At 41.3% G+C, this 27,236-nt stretch overlaps 1 protein-coding gene across 11 annotated transcripts in view; it reads right to left on the bottom strand.

The window, feature by feature from the left end:
- The window catches only part of KIF13A (kinesin family member 13A), a 108,852-nt gene extending 93,823 nt beyond the window's left edge, over positions 1-15,029 (bottom strand). For 3 of the 11 annotated variants that reach the window (XM_071736347.1, XM_071736354.1, XM_071736349.1), the window contains exons 1-2: positions 14,517-15,019; positions 14,184-14,274 (exon numbers count right to left, since the gene is read on the bottom strand). In XM_071736347.1, the coding sequence (XP_071592448.1) occupies positions 14,184-14,274; positions 14,517-14,571 (146 nt within the window). In that variant the 5' untranslated portion in view covers positions 14,572-15,019. Of the gene's footprint in view, positions 1-14,170; positions 14,277-14,516 lie in introns of those variants that run through there. The other 8 variants (XM_071736343.1, XM_071736345.1, XM_071736352.1 and 5 more) reach the window with 6 other exon arrangements.
- Between the last annotated feature and the right edge of the window lie 12,207 nt (positions 15,030-27,236).

The following is a 27,236-nucleotide window of genomic DNA, read 5'->3' as shown; positions in this document are numbered from 1 at the left end:
CAAAGCATGTAATGGACAAGTGGCAATATCCATGTCCAAAAAGGGACACTTTCACATGGTGGAGAGCACCTGATTAGGTACGAGATGAGCTCAGCCTGGATACAGTGAGCAAAGGAGCGCTCCAAGTTAAGAGAGGAAGAGTTTGAGAACATGTGAATCTGTATCACCCTGCATAAATTCACTGGGATCCAAGTGTTTTAGCTCCCATTCAGAAGCATGCTAAGCACAGTTGCATTAAAGAAAAAATATTCTTTAACATGTGTTTTAGTGCAGCAGAAAAAAAAAAACCTAATTGTAAACTAGAACACATGGTCATCTTACAACAAAACCAAGCCCTGGCAAGTTTCAGAGAATGAGTGATTTTTAGCAATTAGTACAAAGAGACATAAATGCAAAATAGTGGATAATGACCACTGTCAGCAAGTACTACAAGGTAAGTGAGGAGTGAGGCACAGAAAATAAAGGAGCAGAGACAGAAGCAGCACACACATGCTACCACACCAAACGCAGAATATTAAATGTAATCACAGCTTCCAATTCAGAATAAGCAGCAGAGTGCTGCTGGGAGTTGATAAGAGCACTCAATCTCTTTATTATGAAACACCATCAGTGGAGACATAACACTGTAAACAGGATCTTTAAAGAGCGTGGGATAATGCAGGTAGAAGGTCAGGAGGATGAAAGGCAGAGGAAGAAGAAAGTTAAATTGGAGAAGAACAGAGAAAGGCATAAACTTTGTCTATGGATATATTCAAGCAGAAACAATGATGTTTAGTGTGAAGATTAGCTGAGTGTTTGAAGAGCCTGCAGGCTGCAAGCAAACTTGGCTACTGGGCCCAGACATCTGCACACCAACCTAGAGACCACAGTACAGTCTGTGGCCCTTGCTGGCACCCATTCAGAGGCAATTAGGAAGGGAGACCTAGGTTTCCACACAGGGATAGGAAGCATGCACAAGTTGTCCTGTACTGCAGGGTACACAATGGAAAGTCTCTTTCGCAGAGCAAACTGTGAAAGATGTATGTTTTCCCAATGAACACCTTTCCTGGTACTGAAAATACCCATGCTTTAAATTTAACATTCAGCTCAACCAGTGAGGTCAACAGACGTATTTAAAATTTCAAGTTGGAGTTAGATCCCACTTTTCAATAACATATTTCAACTACTTTGTTTCTTGTATTTAATGAAATACTTTAAATTAGACTTAAGATGTCCATACACAACTTTACAGTTCTATTTAGAATCATCTGCACTGTGACCTGCAGTCAGCCCTACAGCTCAGGACGAGTGTAGGCTGAAGCACTCTTGACAATGGAAAACCCAGATAACAAGGCGTACGCTTCAGAGGATGCTGCAGACACTCCCAAACACCAAAACAACACTGTGGAGTCAGCTATCTCTGTGCAGCCAGCCCCCACACTCTGAGTTTTATGGGACCCCCCCCCTCAACTTTGCCTCATTCCTGGAACACTTGCTCATCCTGCACCATGTCTGAACTACCAGAGGCCCTCAACCCACCACCCTCTTGCCCTTCCTGCTCCCTGGCGCTGCTCCTGACTCCATCACTGCCACTTCCTCCCATTTCCAATTAACAAGGACAGCCAGGAACACCAGGTACAGCACAGACTAAAAATGCCTTGCTGGATGCCCAGTATTTGCACTGTGCAAGCAAGCTGTGGGAGCCCAGGCTTCTGATCTGACTCAGCATGGGAGGAGGGGAGGACCCGCAAAGCTTATCAGCTAAACTTCCATGACACTGAGACACAATTCTTCTGTTTCAGAAGCTGCAACTCAGCTAATTATCTCTGCCATAAATAACCCACAGCCTATATGATCTATCTAGAGATCTGCCTGCATAGCAAATAGAGTTACACAAAACAAACTAGAAGAAACAAAGTAGAGTTACATGCAGACTCTCAAAAAAGTAGACAAGAGAGAGAATGAGAGATATATTAAGGAAGAAGAAAGACTCAGAAAAAGTAAATCAGTCATGGAAAAAAATCTTAGAAAGGAGATTCTTGAACTCTGATAAGCGTTACATTAATTAACGCTAAAAAAAGGCAAATACTACTCAGGTCAACAGTTTTTGGTTAGTGATACTAGGACAAAAATGTGAAGGACCAATATGGGCGAGCAACAAAACTACAAACAAAATTCAGATTAGACAAATACCAACTTCAGAATTATTCAAAAAGTTTATCATAATGATTTTTCAGTATAACTTTTCCACTTTGTGCATAATCATAACATTTTAACAGCAGGATAACTCAATTCTCACCAATTTTCAGTTTAATAAGGAGTCAACCACTTCCTGTTTGCTTGAACAGCCATTGTACTCCAAAAATGGCTAAAAGTCATAATGTTTGATTAGTAACTCCAGACCAAGTCCATTTCTTTTCATCTACTACATTTGCAAACTGAGACATGAAAGCAAAGGAGCATCAGTAGAAGTATCTCCTACAAGAGAAGCCACAGCTAAGGCAAGCATCCCATTTCAAGTACTCTTAGATTAATAGTACTAGGGCAAAGAAGTGACCCAACTCAACTACAGGAAGAGAAGAACAAAAACAAAAAGCAGTAATATGATTTTCAGAAGAATTGTTAATTAAAGACCTAGAATACAGTTCTTTAAGAAAAAACGCCAAAACAAAACAAAACAAAACAAAAAAAGAAAAAAAAAAACCAAACAAAAAAAACCCCATACTTTGCTTCTTTCATTTAGAGCTAGAGTTCTGCAGGAAATCTACAGTTTGTCTTCAATATTGTATGCAGAACAGAATGGGTAACTACAGAAGTATTTCAAATACAAACCCTTTTCACTATTATTTGGAAGTAACCATGCAAGTTTCTGAGTCTAATCACTCACCTTAAGGTCACCAAACTCTGTCATGGCTCACTAAAGCTACCAGCTCTTATAATCCGACTCTTGTTGCTCCTAAATGCTTCTTAAAAGTAAAAAACCAAGCTAACTTGGTTTTCCTACATAACTACTCCATGTTATCATTAGTATTTCTGTAGTTCTCTCATTTATATGCAGTGCTGATGAGAAAATCTTCTCTCAAAATTCAGTTCTGCCATCCCGTTTTATAATACCTCATTTCGAAGTCCAAAGACAAGGACCCTAGGATTTACTTTCCCTTTTTAATCACTGTCAAAGCAAGCAGGTTTGGAGGTCATTTATGTGAGTGACCATTTGCCTCTGTCACTTCTGAATGATGATTGATGAGGATGCAGATACCTTGAGAAAAGCATAAGCAAATAAACTGCAAGATCCTCCAAAAGTCATCCAGCAGCACCCTTCTTGACAAAGGATGACAGATGACAAGTTGGCTTGGAGAGACTTTTATAAAACTCATTTTACACCTTTTTCACATTAGTGCAAGAGTATTTTCATAGTCCATCTGATCCATTAGGATATAAACTACTGATTTCTTCCTTATTCAGGTAAGAAATTCTCAAATAGCAACCAATAACGTGGACCAGATCACACACCAGAAGAGCCATAACTCAGAAAACGTGAGCATTGTAAAACACTAAGGGCATTCAGCCCTATACTGTGGATCTGCATTTCTGGGCTTAAAATAGCAAAAAGTTGCAAGTTGCCATTCTGAAATTTCAAATAAAGGTACATCACACTCTTTGAAGCATATGCAAAGCTTTTATCTGTGAGTGTAGATGGCTGTGGGCAGAAAGCTTTCACACCAGTAATATTTCTGCAAAAAAGCTTTCCATTACCACAATCACATCTGCAATACCAAAAGTTCAGAAATTACTTGAGAAGATGCCACGTGCTTCAAAGAGTAATTAAACAAGAGAGGAGAGATTAGACTGATGTTTTCCTGGGTTCAGTACTTATCCACTAGGCTCTACTGAGCACTTGAAAACAGAACTGGCAAGAGCTGCCTTCTAACTTCGACCATGGGCAAGTGAGACTTTCCCCTCCTTCAGTGCACAGTACTTGTGACCATAAGGAGGAATCCAACTATGAAAGTGGGATGCTGAGTGGGACAGAATATCTACTAAATTAATTTTTTAAAAATTCAAGATACTGTTCCACTGAAACAGACCTTAAGAGAACACTTAAATGTTGCATCTTCATACACTTTCATTGTCCTTTTGATGGACACACAACAGTTTCCAAGTGGATTATTTCACAGCCATTTTATACAGATAGTCATGACAGACATTTAATATACAGTAAAAAAATCAGTATTCAAATATATGGTACAATTATGCAATGACAATTAGGAATACGACATGAAATTAGCTGCAATATTATAAACACCTCAAACAATAAACATACTGGGGACTTGGAAGCTCTTGACAAGGAAACTACAGGGCAATCTGTCCTAGGTTCAATGCTCTGTTTACAAGAACTGATTTTCCTTTTTGTTTTCAACTTGGATCTCAACCAGAACACACATGAAGACTGTAGTACCACCCCAGAGAATGCCAGTTTCTCAGACACATTTTCAATAGGATGAAAAAAACTTATCGGATGCTGCTGGGTTTTGTTGTTTGCTTGTTTCCTTTTCCTCCAACCTGTATTTTCAAATTTGTGTTGTTGGGTATCCACTTCTGTACCCCTCTGATGCTTTTCATTTTCCTTCCAGTCCTAGTCTCCACATATCTTTTCCCTATATTCTACCATGTCAGCAGCAAATCCACTTAGGAGCCATCTATGGTGTTTTCTTGTTTGTCAGTTTCTCTGCAGACACCGAAGCAGCATTTCTCAAGGGCACTCCAATCAAGAATGCAGGTACAAGAATTAGATTAACACCAGAAGAAGAATGAGAACTATTCAAAACTTTCTTCTTTTTAAATGTAATGCAAAGTATGAAGAATATCAGATTGTTCTCTATACAGTGTGTTTCAGAATCTACTGTGGCCACCAGAAGCAGCTCCAAAATAGTAAAATCTGAGTGCTGGGATGATGTTGCATGATACATTTCTAACAACACCTTTAGAACCATTTTTTTTATCCCAACACAGCACAAAAGCCAAATGCAGGAAGATTGCAAATGGTTTCTGCTCTTACTCCCTGCAAAGTTTAAATAACTGCAAAGTTCTCTTTAAAAAAAAAAAAATATTCTCAACCTCAACTACTTCTCGTTGAGCATTCAGATGGGTAGTAACACATTCATGTCTTCAGCTGCATACAGTGAAGATGCAGAAAAGAAGAACAGAAGAATAGAAACATTTCTTTATTTTCACAAATGGCCAATTTCTCTTTCAGCCTGATTTTGTTAGATAAAATTATCTGAAAACAATTCGAGTGTAAGGGAAATTTAGAAACAACTCAAGATAGGGAATGACAACATGGTATGACAGGAATAGAAACACACACAAAAAAACCCAAACCCAAACAAAAAAGCCAACAAAACAACCCACACACACATACACACACACACAAAATAACCACAAAAAAGCCCAAAATGCTTTGGACTTGCACCATTCATAGAGGCAGCACTAAGCCAAAACAAGTCTGGAGCACTGCAGACTTGCATCACATCACATACATAAAAAACTCACACTGAGAGATGCTGACAAAGAAACTTTCCAAAGCAGACCAGGATACTGATCATTCAGGGCCATAAAAGAGCTTTGCTAGTAGAAAACTTCCAGCTCTTTGCCTCCACTGGAATGCTCTGTTGACTTATCTTTAGCAAAAGCTCATCTACTGTAAAACAAACCTCAGCTTTTGAATCACAAAGTGAAATTTAATTTTAAGTAAGAGTTCAACAATATAAGAACTCCCAAATATTACAAAAGTACATTGCAGCCAGAACCAGTCACTGTACAAATCCATTCACTTAGCAGATAAACTTCCCCTTCCACCACACCCAGTTCATTTTCCTTCAACTCTGAGAGATCCAAATTTGTGGAAGGCCTTCTCAGCTACACTACACATGATTTTAATCATAAAGGCAGATGAAAAGTAGAAACCATGTGTGAAGAAGTATCAAGTATTGCAGTTCCTTATCTAAGATCTGCTGTTCCTTGTCATCATATAAGAAATATTAAATACAAGTATGTGGAGCTGTCTGTTTTGCTTAACGTCAGAAAAAATTATTCCAGTAGCCCAAGAGACAGATTCAAAATTTTAAAGCCTTTCACTACAAGAAAAGTTAATCTTGCCTGGAGGCTTTTGATCACTACTTACCAGAGACTGATGCTTATGTTTAAAAAGAGACAGCAGAATAAACTAAAAAAAGGTAAGCATAATAGGTAGGATATCATGTAGATTTGTTTTTTTTAATTTGCAAGTCTAAAATATCCTGTAATACCAAAAAAAAAAAAAAAAAAAAAATCACTCAGTTTCATCAATATGTTTTCAAAACAAAGCATCAAATCACTTTACAGAAAGTTTACAGTTAACAATGCATCCTGGAAGTTTTTTAAACCTACTGAACAGTATCTTCACAAACACATGCAGAGATAAGCATGGCATTCAGCTACAGCAGCTGCTTTGATTCATGTTTATGTAATGCTTAAAATTCTTGGAATATACATACACTCCAGAAAGAATATGTAGTGATGCCACGAATCCCAAACTAAGCCATTAGTAGCCTTTCAATGCTGTTTTTTAAACATGAAGCAGCAGTAGCCTGGGCTTGGTTGTGCTTGCATCTAGAAAACAAACCCCACGTACCCTACTGCTACTGCAGTGAGCCTCTTGGACTTATCTTCAGCATCATCAGTAACCATTCAAGTTACCATGCACTAAACACAAGCACACAGCAATTTTTCAGAGGTATCTTTCTACTGCTGTGCTGACTGATACACCTCAAAGTAGGCACTGTACCTTTAAAAAGCACCAAAATGGTGCTTAATGGTGCTTAATCTGTCAGAAGTAATTGTGGTATAAATTTTTGTTTTGAGCTTAACACTTAGATAGCAAGTCAGTTACTACAGGACAATATATCATTAGTGACTCCATTAGGGGCTGTTTCCATACAGACCTTGCCTATAGTGATCTATGAGTAATAAGATTTTACCAGCTGGTGATAAAGTTGAACCTCACAAGTCACTAACCTTGCATTACCCAAGAAAAATGTGGGTGTACTTGATAAGCATGTACATGCTTGACACTGTCTCTATTTAGGATGTAACAAAATGCCAAATAAAAGTTGCCTCTGATGACTAAGGCACATATTAGTTCAGGATATGGATATGCATTTCATTAGATAAAAAGACTTTCTAGATTAAAAGACAACTATTGAAAATAAAGGCCAGAACTGCAGAGGTTATTTAATACTGACCAAGTGCATCAGAAAGCAAAACTGAGAAATTACACAAAGGGTCACCCTCCTACAGCACTGAAACCAATTTCTGCAATTCCTGCTGTTCAGCATATATGGATATCTCGAGTCATGTCACTGATTTTCAACTCCTGTCAGCAATGCATTTTTCTGATTGATCTTCATACAGGAAATTTTCAGTCTGCTTGGTTTTACCTCACTGAGCTCCTCCCTCAGCTCCCAGTGAACATCCATCACATGCCACAGAAGGATCCTAAAGACACACACAAGCAGATCAAGCTCCAGCAGACCTCAAACTGATGACCGGTTCTATAACAATATGCAAAGTCAGGTACTGACTTAAGCTTGTTATTCAGTATGTCTCTCTCTTGTCAAAAGACACAGCAACAACACCTCCAGGAAACAGCATTAGTTAGCCTGGTGGTTCAGGTCTCAAGTTAACTTGATACCAAGTCCTGTGGTGCACATCACTGCACAATGGAGGCCTCTGCACTTCACTGAAGCAAATTCACTGTTTCCAGCCATCACTTTCACCACAATTCCTTAAAGAGCCTCTGCCACACTCTGCTGTTGGTCACAGACATCCTCACCAAAGAGAAGGAATCAAGCAATCAGAGAAGTTACTCAGTTAAGCAACAGCATCTGCAGAGCATTGCTGCAGCATTTTGCTATAGTAGGCAGTAATTGTTTCCATTAATAGATTCAAACCATGCCCAGGGTGGGCCGAATAAGCAAAGATACTGCACTGCTTTCCCACCATTAAGGACAGTCTGCCCATGTAAGACACACCAGAAACACAGCCAGAGGCAGCTACTCAATCTGCACCCAATTGAAGAGGAATAAAAGACTTCAAATATGGCAATGCCTCAAACACAACAGCAACCACTATGTTTGTCAAGTTAACAATTTAGCTCTGTTCTTATTACTAGAAGCACCACCACGCTGACTCTGAATTGCTGATGCCTGCCTGTGCATGTTGAAACTGAGGCCTGAGACCAAGAAAGACTGACTTCACCCCCAAAACTTTGTCCCAGGATTCACACCCTGGCTCTGTGTAACACACGGACGCACAGAGCTCAGGTCTCTCTGAGCTCAGGTTTTTGCAGAACAGGAACTTCTTAAGCACTGCCTGAAGTATTTTGAATCTAGCATACATCTGGGTCATGACACTGTTTACAATACCATTTACCTTTAAATTTTTAAACTATTAAATTACAATTAATCTAATTAGAAGTCTGGAATCTCACCATATGCACATTTAATAAACCTAACAGATGCACAATGGAGCAAGGATAATCTCATTTTCAAATCAAGGCATTTAGACTATTGGGGCAAAGAAGGTAAAAATAAAACTTCCTTTTGTCCTGATCTCCCCAAAGAAAAGGAAAGGGAAAAAAATAATTTTAAGAGCTGCACATTCTTTTAATGTATAATTCACTTCAATCTGTATTGAATAGTAAACTGGAACTCAAAAACCACCTCTGGCTGCAGTAATAGGCAAGTGCATGCATACTTATCTGCCCTTTCTCAACACAGAAGTTATGAGTGTCTAAAGGTGTACCAGTCTTTTTCACAAATCTTTTCATGTTCCACAGTGTGGGAATTGCTAACATCATAAAACAGAAAAACTGGGCAAGTTCAAAGCTGAACCTTGTTTTACTGTGTTCTGCTCATTAATATTTTATCATAATACTCAGTAGACCAAAAGCAGAGAATGGCTACATAGCAATGATTGCCTAAACATGGTATTACCAAGTAATTTTCCTTCTCTTCAAACACTTTATCTATTTTTGTTCTGAGATTCTGCCAGCCAAGGACAACTAGTTGCTTACCCACAATCCCAACAGCCCCCAGTGAGTTTCCTCTAGCAATGCCATTTAAAGACCACAGCACAGGGTCCTAACAGTTCTCTGGATCTTATAAATGTGGTAAAATAATACATGTTACTCACAGTTCAGGCTACCTTGGGAAGAAACAAGAGCCATGCCACCAACTTCTAATCCAAAACACTGCATGTCTCATTTTATTTCAAATTATATTAAATGTAAGAACAGCAGTTTCAAGGAACTACAGCTAGTATCCTATCTGAGGCATGAATGAATTAAAGCAATGCAAAAATAGCTCCAGAATGACATTTTCCAACCATACATTTCATAATTCAAATGCATCTTTTCTGCAGTGGTTCAAAGGCAACAGTTCATATCCTGAACATTGATGTCCAACAGGAAAGTTAACAGAAGAGGTCAAAGTCAGATTAGTTTCACAATTTCCTGCAGACAAAGATAAAAGTTGCTGCCTGCTATGTTTTATAATCTATCTCAGGTGATAATATGATGTATACACACCAAAAACATGATTTCATTGATCATTTCTTCAGACCTGGAAATAATTAGCAGCTGTCCAATTTTAGCTTCCTCAAGTTTCAATTTGAAAAAGTGACCATTACCAGAAACTTACATCATGTCCTTACAACAAACAGCTCTCTTCTCTCATCTCCAGTGATATTCAAAGCAACATATCAGAAAAGATAAAGTGTCACAACCATCTCATGAAGGACTAAGACCATCCGAAATCATGTTTTCTCCAAGGGAAATGGAACAACAGCTCTTTTCTGGAAACAAGTTTTAGGACAAGATGCCTAGAAATTAAATCTGTGCTATACTTACTCACATCTGGAAATATCATGACCTAAAAAAACTAGACCGATACATATACACACCTGTTCCTAGCCATTCACCAAAAAAGCCCCCAAATATTCTGGAATCTCTAGTAATTTAGAGCTATAAGGAAAGTTTTACCTAAGTAGAAATGGCCTTTTGTGCTACTTGTCTGTTATCAAAATGAGGATAGAAAAGAGAGCAAGAAGGATACTTTCAGAGAAAAATGGTAATTTTCAGTTTAGCTCCACACAATGATGATTTCTTTCTCATTTTCTGCCTCATTTTTAACAAGGAAAAGTCTGCACAAGGCTACTGTGCCCTAATGGAATAAATTGCCTAACACATGAACTTTTGTTGCAGTCTAAACTACAGTTGAAATAGTATTTCAGTTCTACTGTCTCCACAGTTCCTTGTTTATTTCTGTCAAGATAAACATTTTGCTTACTAAAGGAAAAAAATCATGTCATGAAGAACTGCTTTAGGGAACTAAATCAGATCCTATGCATTAAAAAGCACAGCTGAAAGGGAAGTTTGGAGAAAAGCATAATTTACAATCAAAAGAGGAAGAACGCAGTAAAACTCAATTTGTCTTACTAAATAATAGCATACCTGAAGTCAAATCTTTTATGAACCTAGAGAGGTGAAATTTCCATCTTAAAAAAACTACTCAAACATTTAGAAGACTGTCTATAACTCTGTCCTCTAATTATCTCATAGTTACATTTTAATACTGTACTTTATTGCTAACAATCAAATATAAACATTTGTAGCAAGACAACATGATGTATATAATTGGCCTTGAAACATAATTCCCATTTTTAAAAGACTAAGAACAATTTTTTCAGGAAGAATTTGCTTTGAGGAAAGGAAATTCACATTCCCATGTGAAGATAGAAAAAATCTGAGGGTTCACAGAAAAAAAAGATGTTCTTTTGGGAAAGAAAGGGGAACCTATATTGGCTTGGGAGAAGAAATGCAATAGAGACAGGAGAGGCAACTAAAAGAAGCACACTTAGGCATATGTAACAGAAATTACTGCTACTAATAATAGTAAGACATGGGTTAGAGGTATGAAGTCCAGCAAACAACTTAAAAAAACTTAACCAGCGCCAGAGATTATACATGATACCAACTAATGAAAACCATTCCTTTCTGCATTCTGTATCCTATTATTTCAGTCAATTTTTCCTGTGCCTTTCAGACTCAGACTGACTGTTCAGTTTTACTATGTTCTGGTTTTCCTCCTCTCCTAGTTTAGAATACTAAAAGTTGTGTGTCTGTGGGGAACAGCAGGCCTGGTGGTTAGGGAAAGACAGAACACTTGTACTCAATAACAATCACTATTTTGTAGCTGTGTTTGTTAGGTGTATGATGTGTGGTCTAGTAGTCAGAAGACGGAGTCAGAACCCTGTTCTAATTTATGGTTATAAGTTATTGCTTTACCTCCAATACAACAGTGGAAGTTGGACAAATGACAGCACTGCCAGAGATTTCAGGCCTTTTTCACCACTTGTAAAACTATCATTATGAGCTCACTGAAAATGCTTCAGAAATATCCTTAATGAAACCTAGAGATTAACAGCATGCACCTGGACTTAGATTTAACTCCAAAACTCTATACAGAATAAGCAAAGCTAGTAAAAATTGATTTTCCTAACCTTGGATATTCTTCCAAAGAGCAAATTTTATAATATTAAAATTATTAAAGTGTTATCTAATTTTGCTTTAGAAAGTCTGTCAATACCTTTAAAATTGTAAGTAAGAGATCAAAGCAAATAAAAGGCACGGTCCTGAATTCCACCCACACCCTATACTCTCTTGGGCTCAGTTCAAGTAAGAAAAGCAGCCCTAGAAACCAAACTTCCTTTAAAAGGCTACTTATTCTTATTCCAAAGTGCAGTACAAACTTGTACTTCCATTCAGCTGGAAAAGGGAAATTTCCATATAAAAAGATAAGATGCAAAAAGGGAAAGGTAAGACTAGACAGAATATTAAAATAATGCAAAGTAGTACAGAAAGACCAATTAATCACCCTAACAAGTGAAATCATTTTTGCAATGACATGTTTGCTCTGAAAGAAAAATCCAGTTGAGCTATATAAAAACAAGCTGCACAAAGAAAACCAAAAATCCATTTGACATCTCTAACTCTGCCAAGGCATCAATCCAAGTACAAGCAGCAAATACTCAGCAATTCAGAGCCAGTTTATACAGACATTTTATCATGGGTACACATAGAAGGACAGAACTTATTCTTCATCATGAGAAATTAAACTATTAATCCGGTGCAAAAAAAAAAAAAAAAAAAAGATCAGCAGTTTAGCACTGAGGAAAATGTAAGGATATTCCAAGACCCTAGAAAATCTATTAGACATCTCAACAGGTTACATATAGAAGCTGCCATTTAGAGGGTACCCAAACTATTTGTCTGCACTAGTGTGAGTTACTTCTGATCCGTATTTCTCCGTGATTATTTCCAACCCACTAACATCAAGCAATTGTTTTAAATGCATAAATCACACATCTCACAGCCTGCCAAATTCCAGCCTTGCATTAGGCTGAAAGCAGGACAGCTATTACCTGCCAACACAGCTGGCCACGGTGAGGTTGCACAAAGCATCACAGATGTGCAGAACCAGAAACCAACTCCCCAAGTAAGAGAATTTATGTATGCTACAGGTATCAACGCCAGAAAAACACAAGACACACAAGCCCTCAAAAGACAGAGAGTCACTGCACAGTCTCACTGAATACCTGCAGGCCAACATGCACAAGCAGCAAAATTTACAGGCTCTTCATTAAGCCACCTCATCCCTTTGGCTCTTTAGTACACTGAAATAATGATCTTTACCTCTTAGTTCTGTAATTATTTTGTAAACTGTATTTGTATCTTATGTTTTATACCTGTTAAATACACTTAGAGCAGTGTTGTGACAGAGACGATATAGATGCTTCAATAAATAGGAGACAGAAAAAAAAAATAATATAGTCTCAAGAAAAACAAGATTTCCATTTTACAGATGGGATGCTACAACTCACAGAGGCAGCATGAGTTGTATAAGATCACAAAAAGATCTTCAAAAGGGTCAGGAAACAAGTACAGATCTTTAAAGACCCAGGCCATCACACGAGCCACAGCAATGGTTCTGAAGACAGTGTAAGCTGGATTTAAGTTAAACTGGTATAAATTACAACTGTATTTCAGTATATGCAGTAACACAAGCTGCACCTTTACATCTTGGCCATGTAAAAATAGAAAAGGTCTCAAACCCTTCTGTTGGAAAACAATAAAAGCATCAGATAATGCCTTAAAAAAAACCCAACTCATTCTCACACAATTTTTTCACAACAACTATGAACTAGATCAGAAATCTTCTTAATAAAACTTCGAGTAGTAGGAACGTGTTCAGATTAAAATCTCTACAAGCATGCAAACGATTTCATGCTCCTTGTGATTAAACACATTTAAAAGACCAACTTAAGTTGAATAGTCAACAGGTAATTGAAGAGATAAGCATACTACCTAACAATTCCCCTTGCACCTCCCTCTTTCCCCACACTCCCTCAAAGGAAAGAAATCTTTTCCTGTTCTGATCTATTTTTACAGTCTAGTGCATTGGTATTTTGGATTAATTCCAAGGGTATTCTTCACTGGGGCATCACAACTAAATGCCAGATTTCAAAATTATTTTAGCATATTCTCATAGGTTCCTTTACAGTAGCCTGAATCAATAAAGGATCTAGCAATTACAGCCTTTTCAAATGCAAAAACATTAAAACCTAGTAAACAATCTTTTTTTAAAAAAAACAAACACCGTATGTAGCATAAAATTCAGATTCTGCTTCTCGTTCTCCCATCAAGTAGCAGCCTGTACTATAAGGAAATTTCTCAATACAGTCAGTTTAAGTCTTTACTTAATTAACACCTTTTTTGAGCAGTTAATCAGGACTCAGCTTTTAAACCCGAGAAGTCAATAGTCATCTCCTGTCCCTACATCCCAATTTGGGTACCTCCGACTCCACTCAGGAAGCCGAGAGAGGGAGGTCTGGTCCTTATTTCCTAGAGATGCAAGCACAACGGAGCTCGCCCTCACCCCCTTCCCCCTACATTTCGCCCCCCCAAGCCGCCCCTAAAAGGCGCCGACCAAGAACTTCAGGACCCCACCGCTCCCCTAACAAAGCCCGGCGAAGCGCCTGCCAGGGTGAGGCAGAGGAACAGGGCTTGGATCTTTATTTGGGGCACGGCGACTTGGGCTTTTTACCTTTCTCCCTGCTTGGTGTTGGAAGGCGGAGGGTGCAGCACGGTCTGGTTCCCTTCCATCTCCACGATGCACTTGGTATTCAGGTCCAGCTCTGCAAGGCGACACGGCGGGGGGCTGTACCCAGGGCCGAAGCACACCCCCACCCCCCCTTCTCCCCACCTCGCCCCCCGACGGCTTTCGGGAGAGCCCGAACGAGGGGCGGCGGCGGCGGGTGTGTGTGTGTGTGTGTGAGGGGCTTCTTTCCGCGCCCGCCAGCCCGGGGGGGAACGAGGGGGGCTCCCCGGTGTCTCACCCTCCTCCCACCCCCCAATACCCCCAGACCCCTCCGGTTACCTCTCCTGTTCATCGGCCGGACCCTGACGGCAACTTTCACCTTGGTGTCCGACATCTTCCCCCCCGACTTCCCGGGAGCGGCGGGCGGCCCCGCTCAGCGGCAGCGGCGGCTCGCGGCCTCGCAGCGCCGCGCACAGCGACACGGCGGAGAACCAACCTCCATGCCGGGCCGGGGCGAGGGCGGGGGGGCCGGGGCGGGCGGAGAAGGCGAGAGGCGGCGAGAGAGGGAGGGAGGGAGGGATGGAAGGAGAGAGAAGGAGGGGTCCGGCGCCGGGGAGGGGCGGTGGCGACGCAGCTCCAGCCGCCTCCCTCCTCAGCCGCGGTTCACACCGCTTCTGGTGCTGGCGGTGGCTGCCGACGGGCTCGTTTGCATAACCCCTGCTGCTGCCGCCGCCTCCCCGCCAATCCCAGCCGCCATCTTCCGCCGCCGCCTCCTCCCTCCCTCCCGCCCGCCGCGCCGCCGGGATTGCTGAGCCCAGCCAAGCGGCGAGGGGGCGGGGAGAGGCGGCGGCGCCGGGGAGGAACGGAAACACCCGAGCGCCTTCGGTCCAGGGAACGTGGGGGGCGGGATGCGATGGGATGGGGGGGAGAGAGGGAGGGGAGAAGCCGTGTGCGTCGTCTTCGGTCCCCGCCTCCTCCGAGTGAGCGTGCGTGAGGGGCTGTGCCTTGCGATAGCGGAAAGGGGGGAGAGGGGGGGGGAACTCAGGGCTGTGGGGAGGTGGGGGCTGTGGGGGTCCCTGTCCTCTCAGCGCCTTCGCGGGAGCCACCGCCGTGGCTTCCGCAGGTCTGCGCTGCCGCCACAGAGCCGCGGGGTTGCCTGGCTGGACGCCGAAGTTCTTTGAGGCAAAGGAAAGGCCACAGAGAAATGCCCGCGAAGCGCCCCGAACAAAATGTCATGGTGCCAGAGGATTTTTTTTTTTTTTCTTTTACGACTTTAGACCTGCTGGCATGGATGGCTTGGGTGAAACGTGTTATGGAAAAATGGAAGCAGAGCTAGGTCTCAGGGTGATGGAGCATCCATCCCTGCCCCAGCCTGTGGTTTGCCTTCTTCGAAGAGGGCTGCCTGCGAAGCTCTGAGGCCACTTTAGCCATACAACTTTTCTTGGCAGCGATGAATGAGTAGCACCTGCCCAAGCAGTGCAGGAGGGAGTTGTGGCCATCTAGCAGTGGCAAGTGCAACATCAGGGAAAAGTGTTGAGGAGAGCACCCCAGCAACCACAATCTCCAAGGATGGCTGAGTATACAAGCCATCTAGTATACAAGCCAAGAAAGATTTAAGTTAAAACAGAATCGATCAGCTGAGTTGTAAAGGATGTCAGATCACCAAGTCCAACCCTTAATCCATTACCACCGTGGTTACCAGACCATGCACTGAGTGCCACATCAGTCTCTTCTTAAAAACCTCCAGGGATGGAGAATCCACCACCTTCCTGGGCATCCATTCCAATGCCTGATCACACTCTCAGTAAAGAATTTTTTCCTAGTATCTAACCTAAAACTGTAGTAGGTTTATGACCTCAGCATAGCCTTCTCTTTGAAGTGCCCTGTTAAGACTTTGTTTTCTCCCCAGAAGTGTTTCCTTAGCTTCAGTAAAATATATTCTAAAGAATCAGCCTTTATCATAGATGCAGCTAGCAGGCAGGAATCCTGGGTGTAAAAAAGTGATGTCAGTAACATTTTCTTTACAGAGAAGGCAGGCTCAAACCCTAGTGGGATTATTCTACCTACTGTGGGGCTAAACCACTGTAGGGAGAATGGACTAAGCAACGTATGATTAATAGATAGCTGCACTGAGAAAGAGCAGATCTTTCAAACAGAGGTGGAAACAATGAACAAGCTCTGAGAAGATCAACCTCCCCTGGTTGCCAGCACACCAGCCAGAAGAGCCCTGTAAAACATCCCTGGAGGAGATCTCGCTGCCCCAAATGGTCACAGGTCACAGGAATACTAAAGGGAAATGAGAGAAGCACTTCACACGGTGAAAGAGAAATAGAGCCAAATAGAGCCAGGCATCTGGAGAACGTCAGCAGCAGAAGCTGGCACACGTGGATTTCTTGCCTGCAGAAGGAGGCATAAGGAATTAAGTTTGTTATGAAATGAATCGTAAGCAAGATGCTCATGCTGAGAAAAGAAAAGGAATGGTGTTGAAATGGGACATCCTACTTAAGACTGTAGAGTGTAAGAACCCAGATCAAAGTAAGCACTGGCTCAAGATAAGGCATGAAGTCTGAAATGTCTGTGCAGGAGGGGATTTGTTCAGTGAAACTTGGACACTTTTGCAAGAGAAGACAGCCAACAGATGGAAAGGAAAATCGTCCCTTCTGTCTTGATTTTCCACCTCTTACTGGAAAAAAATACATCATCGTAGATTAAATAAAAACAATTACATTAGCTGAAGAGAAACTTAACAGGAGTCTTTATGAGATTAACTATGATCTTGGCTGTAGGAAGAGTCTTGAGAAGAATTTTTCACTCATGTCTGGAACAGGTTTGTAAATTATATTCCACCATTTGCAGGTATAGAAAGCCAGCCGTGCAAAAGTGTTTGAAAAGAGAGATGCAACCTAGTTTGTTCTAATATAGACTGTAGCGGTTCTCTTGTGAAAACCTGATTTTCTCTAGTGTTAGGTAACTGGGAAAAGAATTTTTAGTTCTTTCATCAACATGCCTTGAAAAACAAGTGCCAAAAATGAGGTACTGGTTTCACGAAGTTTTTCTGTCCTCTTGAAGAAGGGCTTCTGGCAACACCTGTACCATGACCTGACAACATCTATTAGGCAGCATGCATGTAGCAGAGTATATTTCTGGTCTTCCCTAAACCTTTGGCGTTACAGCAGAATAATAAGAGAGTTATGCTATAGGGGACCCATGAGACTGTTTTACGCAGCCCAAAGAGAAATTTGTGACAGATTGCAGGAAGTCAGTTCAGTTCAGGCCAATGAGATCTTTCTCTTCTGGTGCTGTTTCCCCATCAAACACAGCTACCATATGGAACCCTTTACATCTCTCTCTTTGCTACCAGCAGCAACTGTGGATGAATGTCTTTCACCTCTCAGCATTTGTTAGCTTAATCAGTTTACATGCCCCGTGGGAACTGGCAAGGGATACTGATGGGTGAACGACCCATCAGAATTAGCTTCCAGCTATCCCAGACAAGCTGGATGGATAGATGGAAGATACCAGATGAGAAATGACATCTTACTGCTTCAGCAGTGTGAAAAGATGAGAGCCAGAAAAAGTGGAGGCTGATAGTGGGTGAGGGGAGCAAGGATAGGAACATGGGGACAAAATCATCTGAAACCATCTATCCATCCATCCCTGATGTCCTTTTCCTGTCCCTGCATTCCTCTACCCCCTATTTTGTTCTGGTTCTGCAGCTCTGTAGTCAACAGGAATTTTGCAGCTTCACTAGGGCCAAGATGGAATCTTTGTATATTTCCCTTTATCTGTTTCATTTTTGTTGTTTCTCTTTCAGCGTTGCCATGCATTTGTCCATCAGTCCACCGTTCAGGAAAGAGTGTAAAGAAAATGTCACTCCTTACTTTTGTCTGAGTTCCAACTTCTCCTCATCCTCTCAAGGCATAACACAGATGATGTGATGTGACATGGAGGCATGCCCGTGACTTCCCACACATTCTGAAGAGGAGGACTGATTGCTTTATTTCATGACATGAAAATGGGGGAGCAATGCTATGCACCCACAGTTGATGCCTGATGCCCTGCTGGTAGGGCAGAGTGTTCCATTGACCTCTTTTCTTCATTGAGAGGCAGGAAGAAATGTCACAGTGCTTGACAAGAATATCCTATCTTGTCAGCAGCATCCCCAGCACATACCTTGCTCTGCTTGACTGGTGCATGCTGTCACCACCACGTCTAACTTCATCTTGTGTCACAGGAGCCTGAGAAGAGGAGGGCAGTGAGAGCATGGGAAGCAAAGCAGGGTTTTTCTTTCAGTGTTGAAAGTGTGAAAAGAAGGACAAAGTGTTCAATTTTAATTGTACAGCACCCAGAGTCCGAAAGATGCTTACAAGGAAGGTTTTTACTACCAAATTTGTTCCAATGCACATATTTTTTAAGATAGGTCAAAACTAAATTTTTCCTTGGTCTTTCAAATTTTACTAAGCATCTTTAAAATTAAAATTAACAGGGAGTACAGAAATTTATTTTCAACCTGAACACATTATGTCATAATTCATTCTGAGAGAAAGTAAGGTAAAACAAACTAATACTCTATAATTAAACATTTTTAAGGTTAATAATCTATTACCCTTACATTAGGTAAAAGCACAGGAAGAAATAGTAGCATGAACAAAAAAATTTATAAATCTTCCACTGATACTGGTGAAAACTAAGGATGGATAATAATTTGTTGGGTTTTAAAATAACACTTAGCACACATTTAGCTTGCACAGCCTAGAAGAGAGAAATATTTCATTATGTTATATTTTTGCCAGGACACAAGTGAGTGTCCTGTTATGCACACAAGCTTCTATTTTTCATTGAACAAAATACATTTAGAGAGCATCTGGGGTAGCAATGTCATCCCTGCTTTGTGAGTAACCCCACTGGGCAGGTACATTAAATATACAGCAGGGTACATGAGAGCAGGATTTTACGCAATGTCCTCCTCAGCCAGGTTTTCAGGCTGCTTTTCCATTTCCCTTTGCTCCAAATTCAAGCTGCATGTTAGTCAGGCTGGACATTTGCCACCTCTGCCTTATCATAAATCTGTTTTGACTGTCTCTAAAGCTGTGCTGGAGGCATGAAAATCCTCCTCTATGTCCAGCATATTTACAGCAACACTGGGCCCAGAAAGGGGCAGTGGTGGCAGATGCTCTTCTGACACTCAGAGAGAAATGAAATCATTGTAATTGCAAATGCTTTGAATAAACATAGCATACATGCACCTAAATGTTTTTCTGCTTGAGAGAGGCTCTTGAAGCTACATGAGGTGGCTGACAGCTGCATGTTTAGATTCCTGCGTTGTGCATTGCTTCTTACAGGCAGTAGAGTTTAAACCTGCCTCAGCTCTGAACAGAATTGACTTACAGGCTCTTTGTGAATAGGCCAAATCTGTTCATAGAATCATAGAATCATAGAATCAGCTGGGTTGGAAAGGACCTCAGAGATCATCAAGTCCAACTCTTGATCCACTACTGCTATGGTTGCCAGACCATGGCACTGAGTGCCACATCCAGTCTCTTTTTAAATATGTCCAGGGACGGAGAATCCACCACTTCCCTGGGCAGCCCATTCCAATGTCTGATCACCCTCTCCATACGGAAATTCTTACAGCCTAATCTACATAGGTTTCAAATGACCTGATTGGCTTTACCTCGATGGGGTCCTAACCTCTGCTAGGACCCCACCTCTGCCTCCATACTCACCTGAGTGCCTGAGAGTAGATCCCATTCTTGGATCAGAGATGAACAATTACAGGGAATGTCCCAAGACAGGAACAGTCCTATCTCCATCAAGCTGAAGCATTCCTTGCTGTGGGGATGAAAAAAATCAAATGCTATTTCACTGATCAATGTTTTCTCCCTGCCTCTTAGACAGTATTAAAATAGTTTTTAGAAACTTTACCCCAGTATTCAGCGTAGTGGATGAGACCTAACCCATCTGTGAGAGGATCTGCTCAGCTTTAAGTACATGACCATTCTGCAGAGGATAATCCCTTCCTTCACTCACTGCAGAACAGGGGGCAAGGACCTATGTTCCCACATGGTATCACTTCACAGGAAGAAGCAGTTTCAAATTACTGTGAGAACTTTAATGGCCATTGCTACCTGCAGATGAAAAGTCACAGTAATAGAAATAAATGCTTAGAAGCACACTAATGAAGCTATTATAGCCAGGTAACTGATGGAATTCAAAGAAAGAGAAAAAAAGTAGCAAGAATAGTTCTTTATAGTACTCAGATAAATTTCCCTACACTCTGAAAGCCTGACTGAAGTTTTACTGAATCCAAAATGAACCTTTCTGTCATCTCTGGAGGGATCTGGTTTCTGGAAGGGAATTTAACATCCCTGCAGATACAGGCAATAATTCCAATCTCTTCCAACAGCCATTCTTTTCCTGTGTCCACTTTCCTTAGATATCAGGGAAATAAAATATACACTGATGGGTTTATTTGTATTTTTTTTATATTGATGTTAATTATCTATATGCCATCCCTTTTTCACCTCAGGAAACACTGCACCTCTGATCCAAATACCTTCCTAGATTTAGTTTTATACTGGGAGAGCAGGGCTGTTGGTATTCGCCCTGGATTCACAACCAAGTGATACCATTAAAAAAGCATATGTAGTTTGGGCTGTTATCACTTATTTCCAACAGTGGAAAAGGAGGTATGGATGAAATTGTGAAAGAGACATTGCTGAGATTCCACCTGGAAAACTCAGTACAGCTTTTACAGAAGAGACATTCAAACTGGAACAGGCCCACAAAAGGGTTACTGGGAGGACTGAGTACTGGTGAATATTATCAAACAAGAGCAGACTAGGAAAAGTTCAGTTTGTTTAGTCTAGCTAAGTGAAGACTGAGAGGGGATATGGCTGTTTATGCTTGCTTTCAAACCAGTTAAAAAGCATGATGCTATTCAAGTTCAAGAATAAATGGGAATAAACTGTCTTTCATGCAGCCCTTTTATTTTGGGTTGCATTAGGAGGACCAATAGGTTGAGGGAGGTGAATCTTGCCCTCTACTCAGCACTGGTGAGGCCACATCTGGAATACTGCATCCAGTTCTGGGTTCCCCAGTAGAGGAGAATTATCTCTCTTGATCTGCTGGCCATGATCCTCTTGGTGCATCCTAAGATACTTTTGGCCTTCTGAGCTGCTTGAGTGCAGTGCTGGCTCATGTTGAGCTTCTCATCAATCAACACCTCCAAGTCCTTCTCTTTAGTGCTACTCTCAATCCACTCTGTACCCAGCTTCTAATTGTGCCTGGGATTGGTCCATCCCAGATGCAGGACCTTGCACTTGGACTTGTTTAACCTCTGCACTGGCCCCATTCTCAAGCCTGTTAAGGTCTCTCTGGATGGCATTCCTTCCCTCAGCTGAATCCACCACACCACACAGCTTGGTGTCATCAGCAAACTTGCTGAGACTGCACTCAATGCCACTGTCCATCTCACTGGCAAAGATGTTAAACAGCACTGGACCCAGAACAGACCCCCAAGGAACTCCACTTGTCACTGGCCTCTAGATGGACACTGAGCCATTGATCACAACTCAAGTGTCACCTTCTTGCCAGCTCCTTATCCATCAAGAGGTCCATCCATCAAATCCATGTCTCTCCATCTTAGAGACAAGGATGTCATGTAGGACAGTGTCAAATGCCTTGGACAAGTCCAGATAGATGACTCCAGTTGCTCTTCCCCTATCTACCAGAGCTGTAACTCTGTCATAGAAGGTCACCAAACACATCAGGCATGATTTGCCCTTAGAGAAGCCATGTTGGGTGTCACCACTCACCTTGTTGTTTTACATGTGCCTCCATGTTTTTACCTGGCACAGAGGTGAGGCTGACTGGTCTGTAGTTCCCTGGGTTTTCTTTGCTTCTTTTTTAAAAGATGTTTCCCCTTTTCCAGTCTGTGGGAACTTCTTCAGACTGCCACAACTTCTCAGAGGGAAACACTTTTTCACTCTCACAATGACCAAGCACTGGCACAGGTTGCCCAGGGAGGTGGTGGAGCCTCCACCCTTGTAGATGCTTAAAAGCTGTTGACACGTGGTGCTGCACAACTGGCTGTAGGTGGCCCTGCTTGAGCACTGAGGGTGGACCAGGTGGCCTCCAGCCCTCCCTGCCAACCTCAGCAGTTCTGTGATGCTGTGATTCTGTCTTGGAACACACTCAGGCCAGAAATTAGTTGACCTTTATCCCCAGAGGAATGAATGGCCTCTTACATAGAATACAAGAGGACTAAACCTAGCTGATTTTACAAGTAAACTTGGTTGTAGTAGATTCCATGATAGCAAGGTCCCAAAGGAACTGACATGACCTACCTGTGGTTAACGTAAGTATAAAATTACAAAAAAAGTTTTATGTTAAATTAATAGAAATCTATATTTGTTCTTTTTCCCCCTGCTTTTCTACTATATTTTAGTAGAAATGAGATGCTTCTTCTATGAAACAAGTCACAAAAACTGTCACAGCTAGTTTGTAACATTATTTACAATTTAAATCAGCAAGACAGGCCCCAGCAAACTGAAGGAAAGGACAACCCTCCCATTATTCCCCCTACCCAGAAAGCTCTCACCCCTCTTCATCTTTATGATAAGGAATGTCTGGTATGCAAGTGTCAGTTCAGTACATCCCTTCAGTTTTCTTCTAACTCTGAATCCTAAATAGAGACTGAGGGCACTTGTGAGCAGAGAGCCAGCTCAGAACACTGTCCAGAGCATCACTAATTATTTCACATTTGCTCAGTAGAGGTGTGTGCCTTAACATAGGTAGAAAAAGTGAACCTGCAGCCTCCAAGTCTCTTCAGTTAGCAATTAGACACTTCATGCACTCTGTCTAACATAACAGCAACACTCGGTCTCTGGTTTTGTGCTTTTTGCTCAGTGGGGATGAATGGGAAAGCTGTGAATACAAACAGCCTGAGTAGTGCCAGCAGCTTCTTGGGACAGATTTGCAGCATTCCTATTAAACCTTTTGCACTCTGTCACAGTCCCCTTGTTAGTTTACTTTCTGCTTTCAGAGAGAAGCTGAACTTGACTGCGTGAGACTTGGAACTGGGAGGAGGAGGAGGGTGGGGAGGGAGGAGTGCATCCGCCAAGCTGCTTACTAAGTAAAGCTGAGCTGGTAACCATGCTGCCCAAGCCAAAAGTTCTCTTTACGCAATTTCTTTTTACTGATGTTTGGAAATGTGCTCTGCCACCAAATGTCTTTCTGGAGCGTGGAGGAAGAAATACTGCTTGAAATAGATTAGAAAGGAGAACATAAAGGGTTTAGGAGGTCGCTGTGTTAGGGAGCTGACTGAGGCAAAGCCTTGGGAAAGGCAGTGGAGCTGTGTTTGTTAGAACATAAGGAAGTCAGCTCAGCACAGATCTTGGATCCGTTCTGCTGTCTGATGAGGTCAACAGGAAGATTCACATTCAGCACAACAGGTTTCATCAGTTCCTGTATAAGGTGGAAACAAGTACTGAATGTGCTAATTAAGGTGCATAACAACAGTTGGGATCTCGTATTTAGAAAAGAAGGCACACAATCACTCCACCTCCCAGTTCTTCCCAGCCTGAAGAAAACATGCCAAATATAAGCACCTCAGTCAGCAACAACCAGATTATCAGCAACAGATCATACCTTCATTTTTAGATTGAAGACTGTAAAGTAGTGCAATCATTGGATGCTCCTTGTTGTCAATTCAAATTTAATCATCTTTGACTCATGGCAAAAAGGTTTGCTCTTTACAGGTGAAAAAAAAATAGAGGAACACATGGCATATGCAATCTTCTGAGTTTCTTGCAGTTTACCTACACCAGCATTTGACAGGGAAACTCAGACCACTTACAGGAGTCATCCAAAAAATCCAATAGAGGAGGACCTCTGGATCACTGGGACCAGTCTGCTGCTATTGGAGAGAGCCACAAAAAAATCCAGTGACTTGCAAACTAGTGATTTCTGATTTTGTTTTTCCCAGAGTCAGGATTACAAATGGAGCTGCACGGGGGGAAGATGGGGTAGAAGGGCTCCTAGAACTGTAAGTCCACACCTACTTTAAACTGCATAGTCCTTCATCCTCTTCTCTCCTGGAATAAAGCTTGCACACCTGTCTCCAGAACACATTCCCTGAATGACTGAAATCCTTTCCCAACATTCATACTGTGATCTGACATTTCATCCCTTTAATGTGACAGTAAAGATGAAAGGCTGTTTTAGAAAAGAAACATGACAAAACCAAAACATGGACAAAAGTTCTAGGGAAATTAATCCTTCTTCTCAGAGGAAAGTGAACACATACACATGGCACTGTGTGACTAAGCAATGGTTAATGAGAAATGTGCTTCTGGAACACACTTCAAAGGACTAAGCAACCAACTTGCAAGAGTGGATGAGGGCTGTGCAAAAGGCACAAATTGGAACAACATGGTTGAATTTCAGAAATCACCAATTTAGACTTATTGTCAAGAAAAAAGACATAAGATTCAAGATCATCACAAGGGAGGGAGCGAAAGTTCATTGCTCAGTATAGATATTTGAAACTAATTCAGTTGCATGGCTTTTATTTATCCAGTGAAAGAGATACAAGAAAGAAGAGTTTCTTCTGCCTTCAAGGTACACTTTTTCTAAGTAGGTGGTTTTGTGTTTTATCTAAGTGACACTGGCAGTGGAAATATGGGGAGAATACTATCAGCTACATTTTAATGATAACACCATCCAAATACTGAATAGCTTTATGAACATCACAAAATAAATGAGATGTAGATCCATAGCTCTAATCTTGGGTGCGACACAATTTCAATTTAACTTTGATACACTAGGGCAAAAATGGTGCACTTCTCTCTCTTTAAAAGCTGTCATTCCTCCAAATGAAGTGAAACAAAAAGTGGCTAACTAACCTACAACCCTAGGTGTGAAATTCTTTCACATAGTCTTTGAGGGACCTACAACCTACAGGGAGTCTCTAACACAATGAAAACATCATAACTTCTCTGAACTGTTGACTAAAGCAAATAATCACCTCTTCAGGATCTGCATGAGTAGCTTAGGTAGTTCTCCACTGATGCCAGTCCAGAGTGAGTCTTGCCCCAGACTTCTGTCTACTGAGCAACTGTATGCCCCAAAAGGGAGGTGGTGTACCAAGCCACTTAGTCTGATGGACTGCAAGGAACCAGGCAAGGGGTCAGTATGTTATGAAGGAATAAATAAGAAAAGTTAAACCATGACATTACATTACATTACATTACATTACATTACATTACATTACATTACATTACATTTCTTTCACAAAAAATTTCTGATGTTGGAAGTCATAATTAGCTAAAATATATCCTAAATATGCACAGGGCTTTCAGCATGTAAAAAAAAAAAAAAAAAACAAAACCAGCAAACAAACAACAAACCAGAATTCCCAGAAGCTGTCATAATGAAATCTGCTGCAAAGACTTCTCCAGGGTAAATCTCTGCACTAGCTTGAATCTCCCTGACTTCAAGCCCAGTCCTGCAGCATTTATTTATGTGGACAATTCCATTTGCACTACTCATGACTGTACAGATAAACTATTTATGGCAGAGTAAACCTCGGCTCAAGCAAGTCATTTTAAGGAATAATAAGAATACTTCTGGCTCCATAATATCATGCTCTAAGTTGGTACAGAACTTCCTGAAAAGCCCTTTTTCAGGACAATGACAAGAGACCAAAGCACATCTTTTTCATATGAAGATAATTATAATTATTTATACTTAATCTGTCCAGCTCCTTTTGATAGATTTCTTATAAGGCATATATTTAATGAGAACAAAAATTGTCTTCATTAAGAAGGATCTTTAAAAAAATGCTATATATGTATTTATTCCATTATAGGAAGCATATTTCCCTAAAATCCTTAGTTTGCTCCAAATCTTCATTTCCCACAGATTTTTTTTTCTACAAATACAGAGCTAAAAGTAATAGATAGCTCTAGGATTACCATGTGAAAAGTGCCTAATTGTGGCTGGGAAATCTGTTCAAATGTCGGCTATTCCCTTGCCTGAGTTCAATATTAATCAAGAGGCAATGGCCCTTGTAATCTGGAGCATTTTCCAGGCTGAAATGCTTCACCTCTTAAGAATGCATCCCTTTTTCTGGGGCAATGGGTGTGCTCTGTGCTCTGTGCTCTAACTTGGCGGAGTTCACCCTCTGCTTAAGCCACGGGCACCTTTCACTAATTTTTCCCCTTTTCAGAGTTGATCTCTTCTCCTTTCCACCCTCAACATGAAATAAGTAACTTTATCACTGCAATGGGGCTTCACAGCAGTACACCTCCTTACAGAGCATTTCAGCACTTTGAAACCATACACATTTGTGGAGTGTGCTGGGAGTAATTATCTACAAATACATTGTGGTTTAGAAAAGCAGCGATTTCCGTGATTTGTAGGAAACACCCGTGGAATTATTAACATCAAGATCATTGGTAAAATGTCAAAAGTTCTTCCAAAATCAGGAAGGCAGCTTCCAGACAAGAGGATAATTGAACACAGACTCTCCCTGCTTTATCAAGGCACCAACCTTGTAGTGGGAACTCTGAGATCTAGTCTCAAGTCTATAAAAGGCTTTCCTGGATTCTTAGTGCTCCTGTCTGCAGTTGCAGGGACACAGATACCACATGTGTCTCAAGGAGAGGTTGGAGCAACATATTGAAACATACCTGTAAATCTCTTGAAAAGCAGAGGGCAGAAAAAGGCACAAGTATGATGCATCATCTGCTTGTAGAGAATCTCTCCTGTATTAGATAGCTTTGAAACTGTCCAGAAGAATCAGACAGGTTATGCAAAGGAAGCACTCTAGAGAAACCCTGTATGTTCATGGAACAGTATCAAATATAAATGTATTATTAGCAGATCTAGTGGAGATTATGAAGCTGAAAATGTAATGTGGAACAGAGGCATGGCCAGTGCCCAGTTCTATGGAGAAACAGAGAACTGGTAAGTATTTCTGCCCCCAGGACTGATGTATGACCCACAGCAGTACATGGCAAAGGGAAAATTCTGGGTTGCACTTTGTTCAATATG

Source organism: Heliangelus exortis, chromosome 2 (genome assembly GCF_036169615.1).
Source record: "Heliangelus exortis chromosome 2, bHelExo1.hap1, whole genome shotgun sequence".
NCBI classification, from domain to species: domain Eukaryota; kingdom Metazoa; phylum Chordata; class Aves; order Apodiformes; family Trochilidae; genus Heliangelus; species Heliangelus exortis.
Note: the sequence above shows the minus strand (reverse complement) of the source record. Positions and strands in the feature narration are given on the sequence as shown.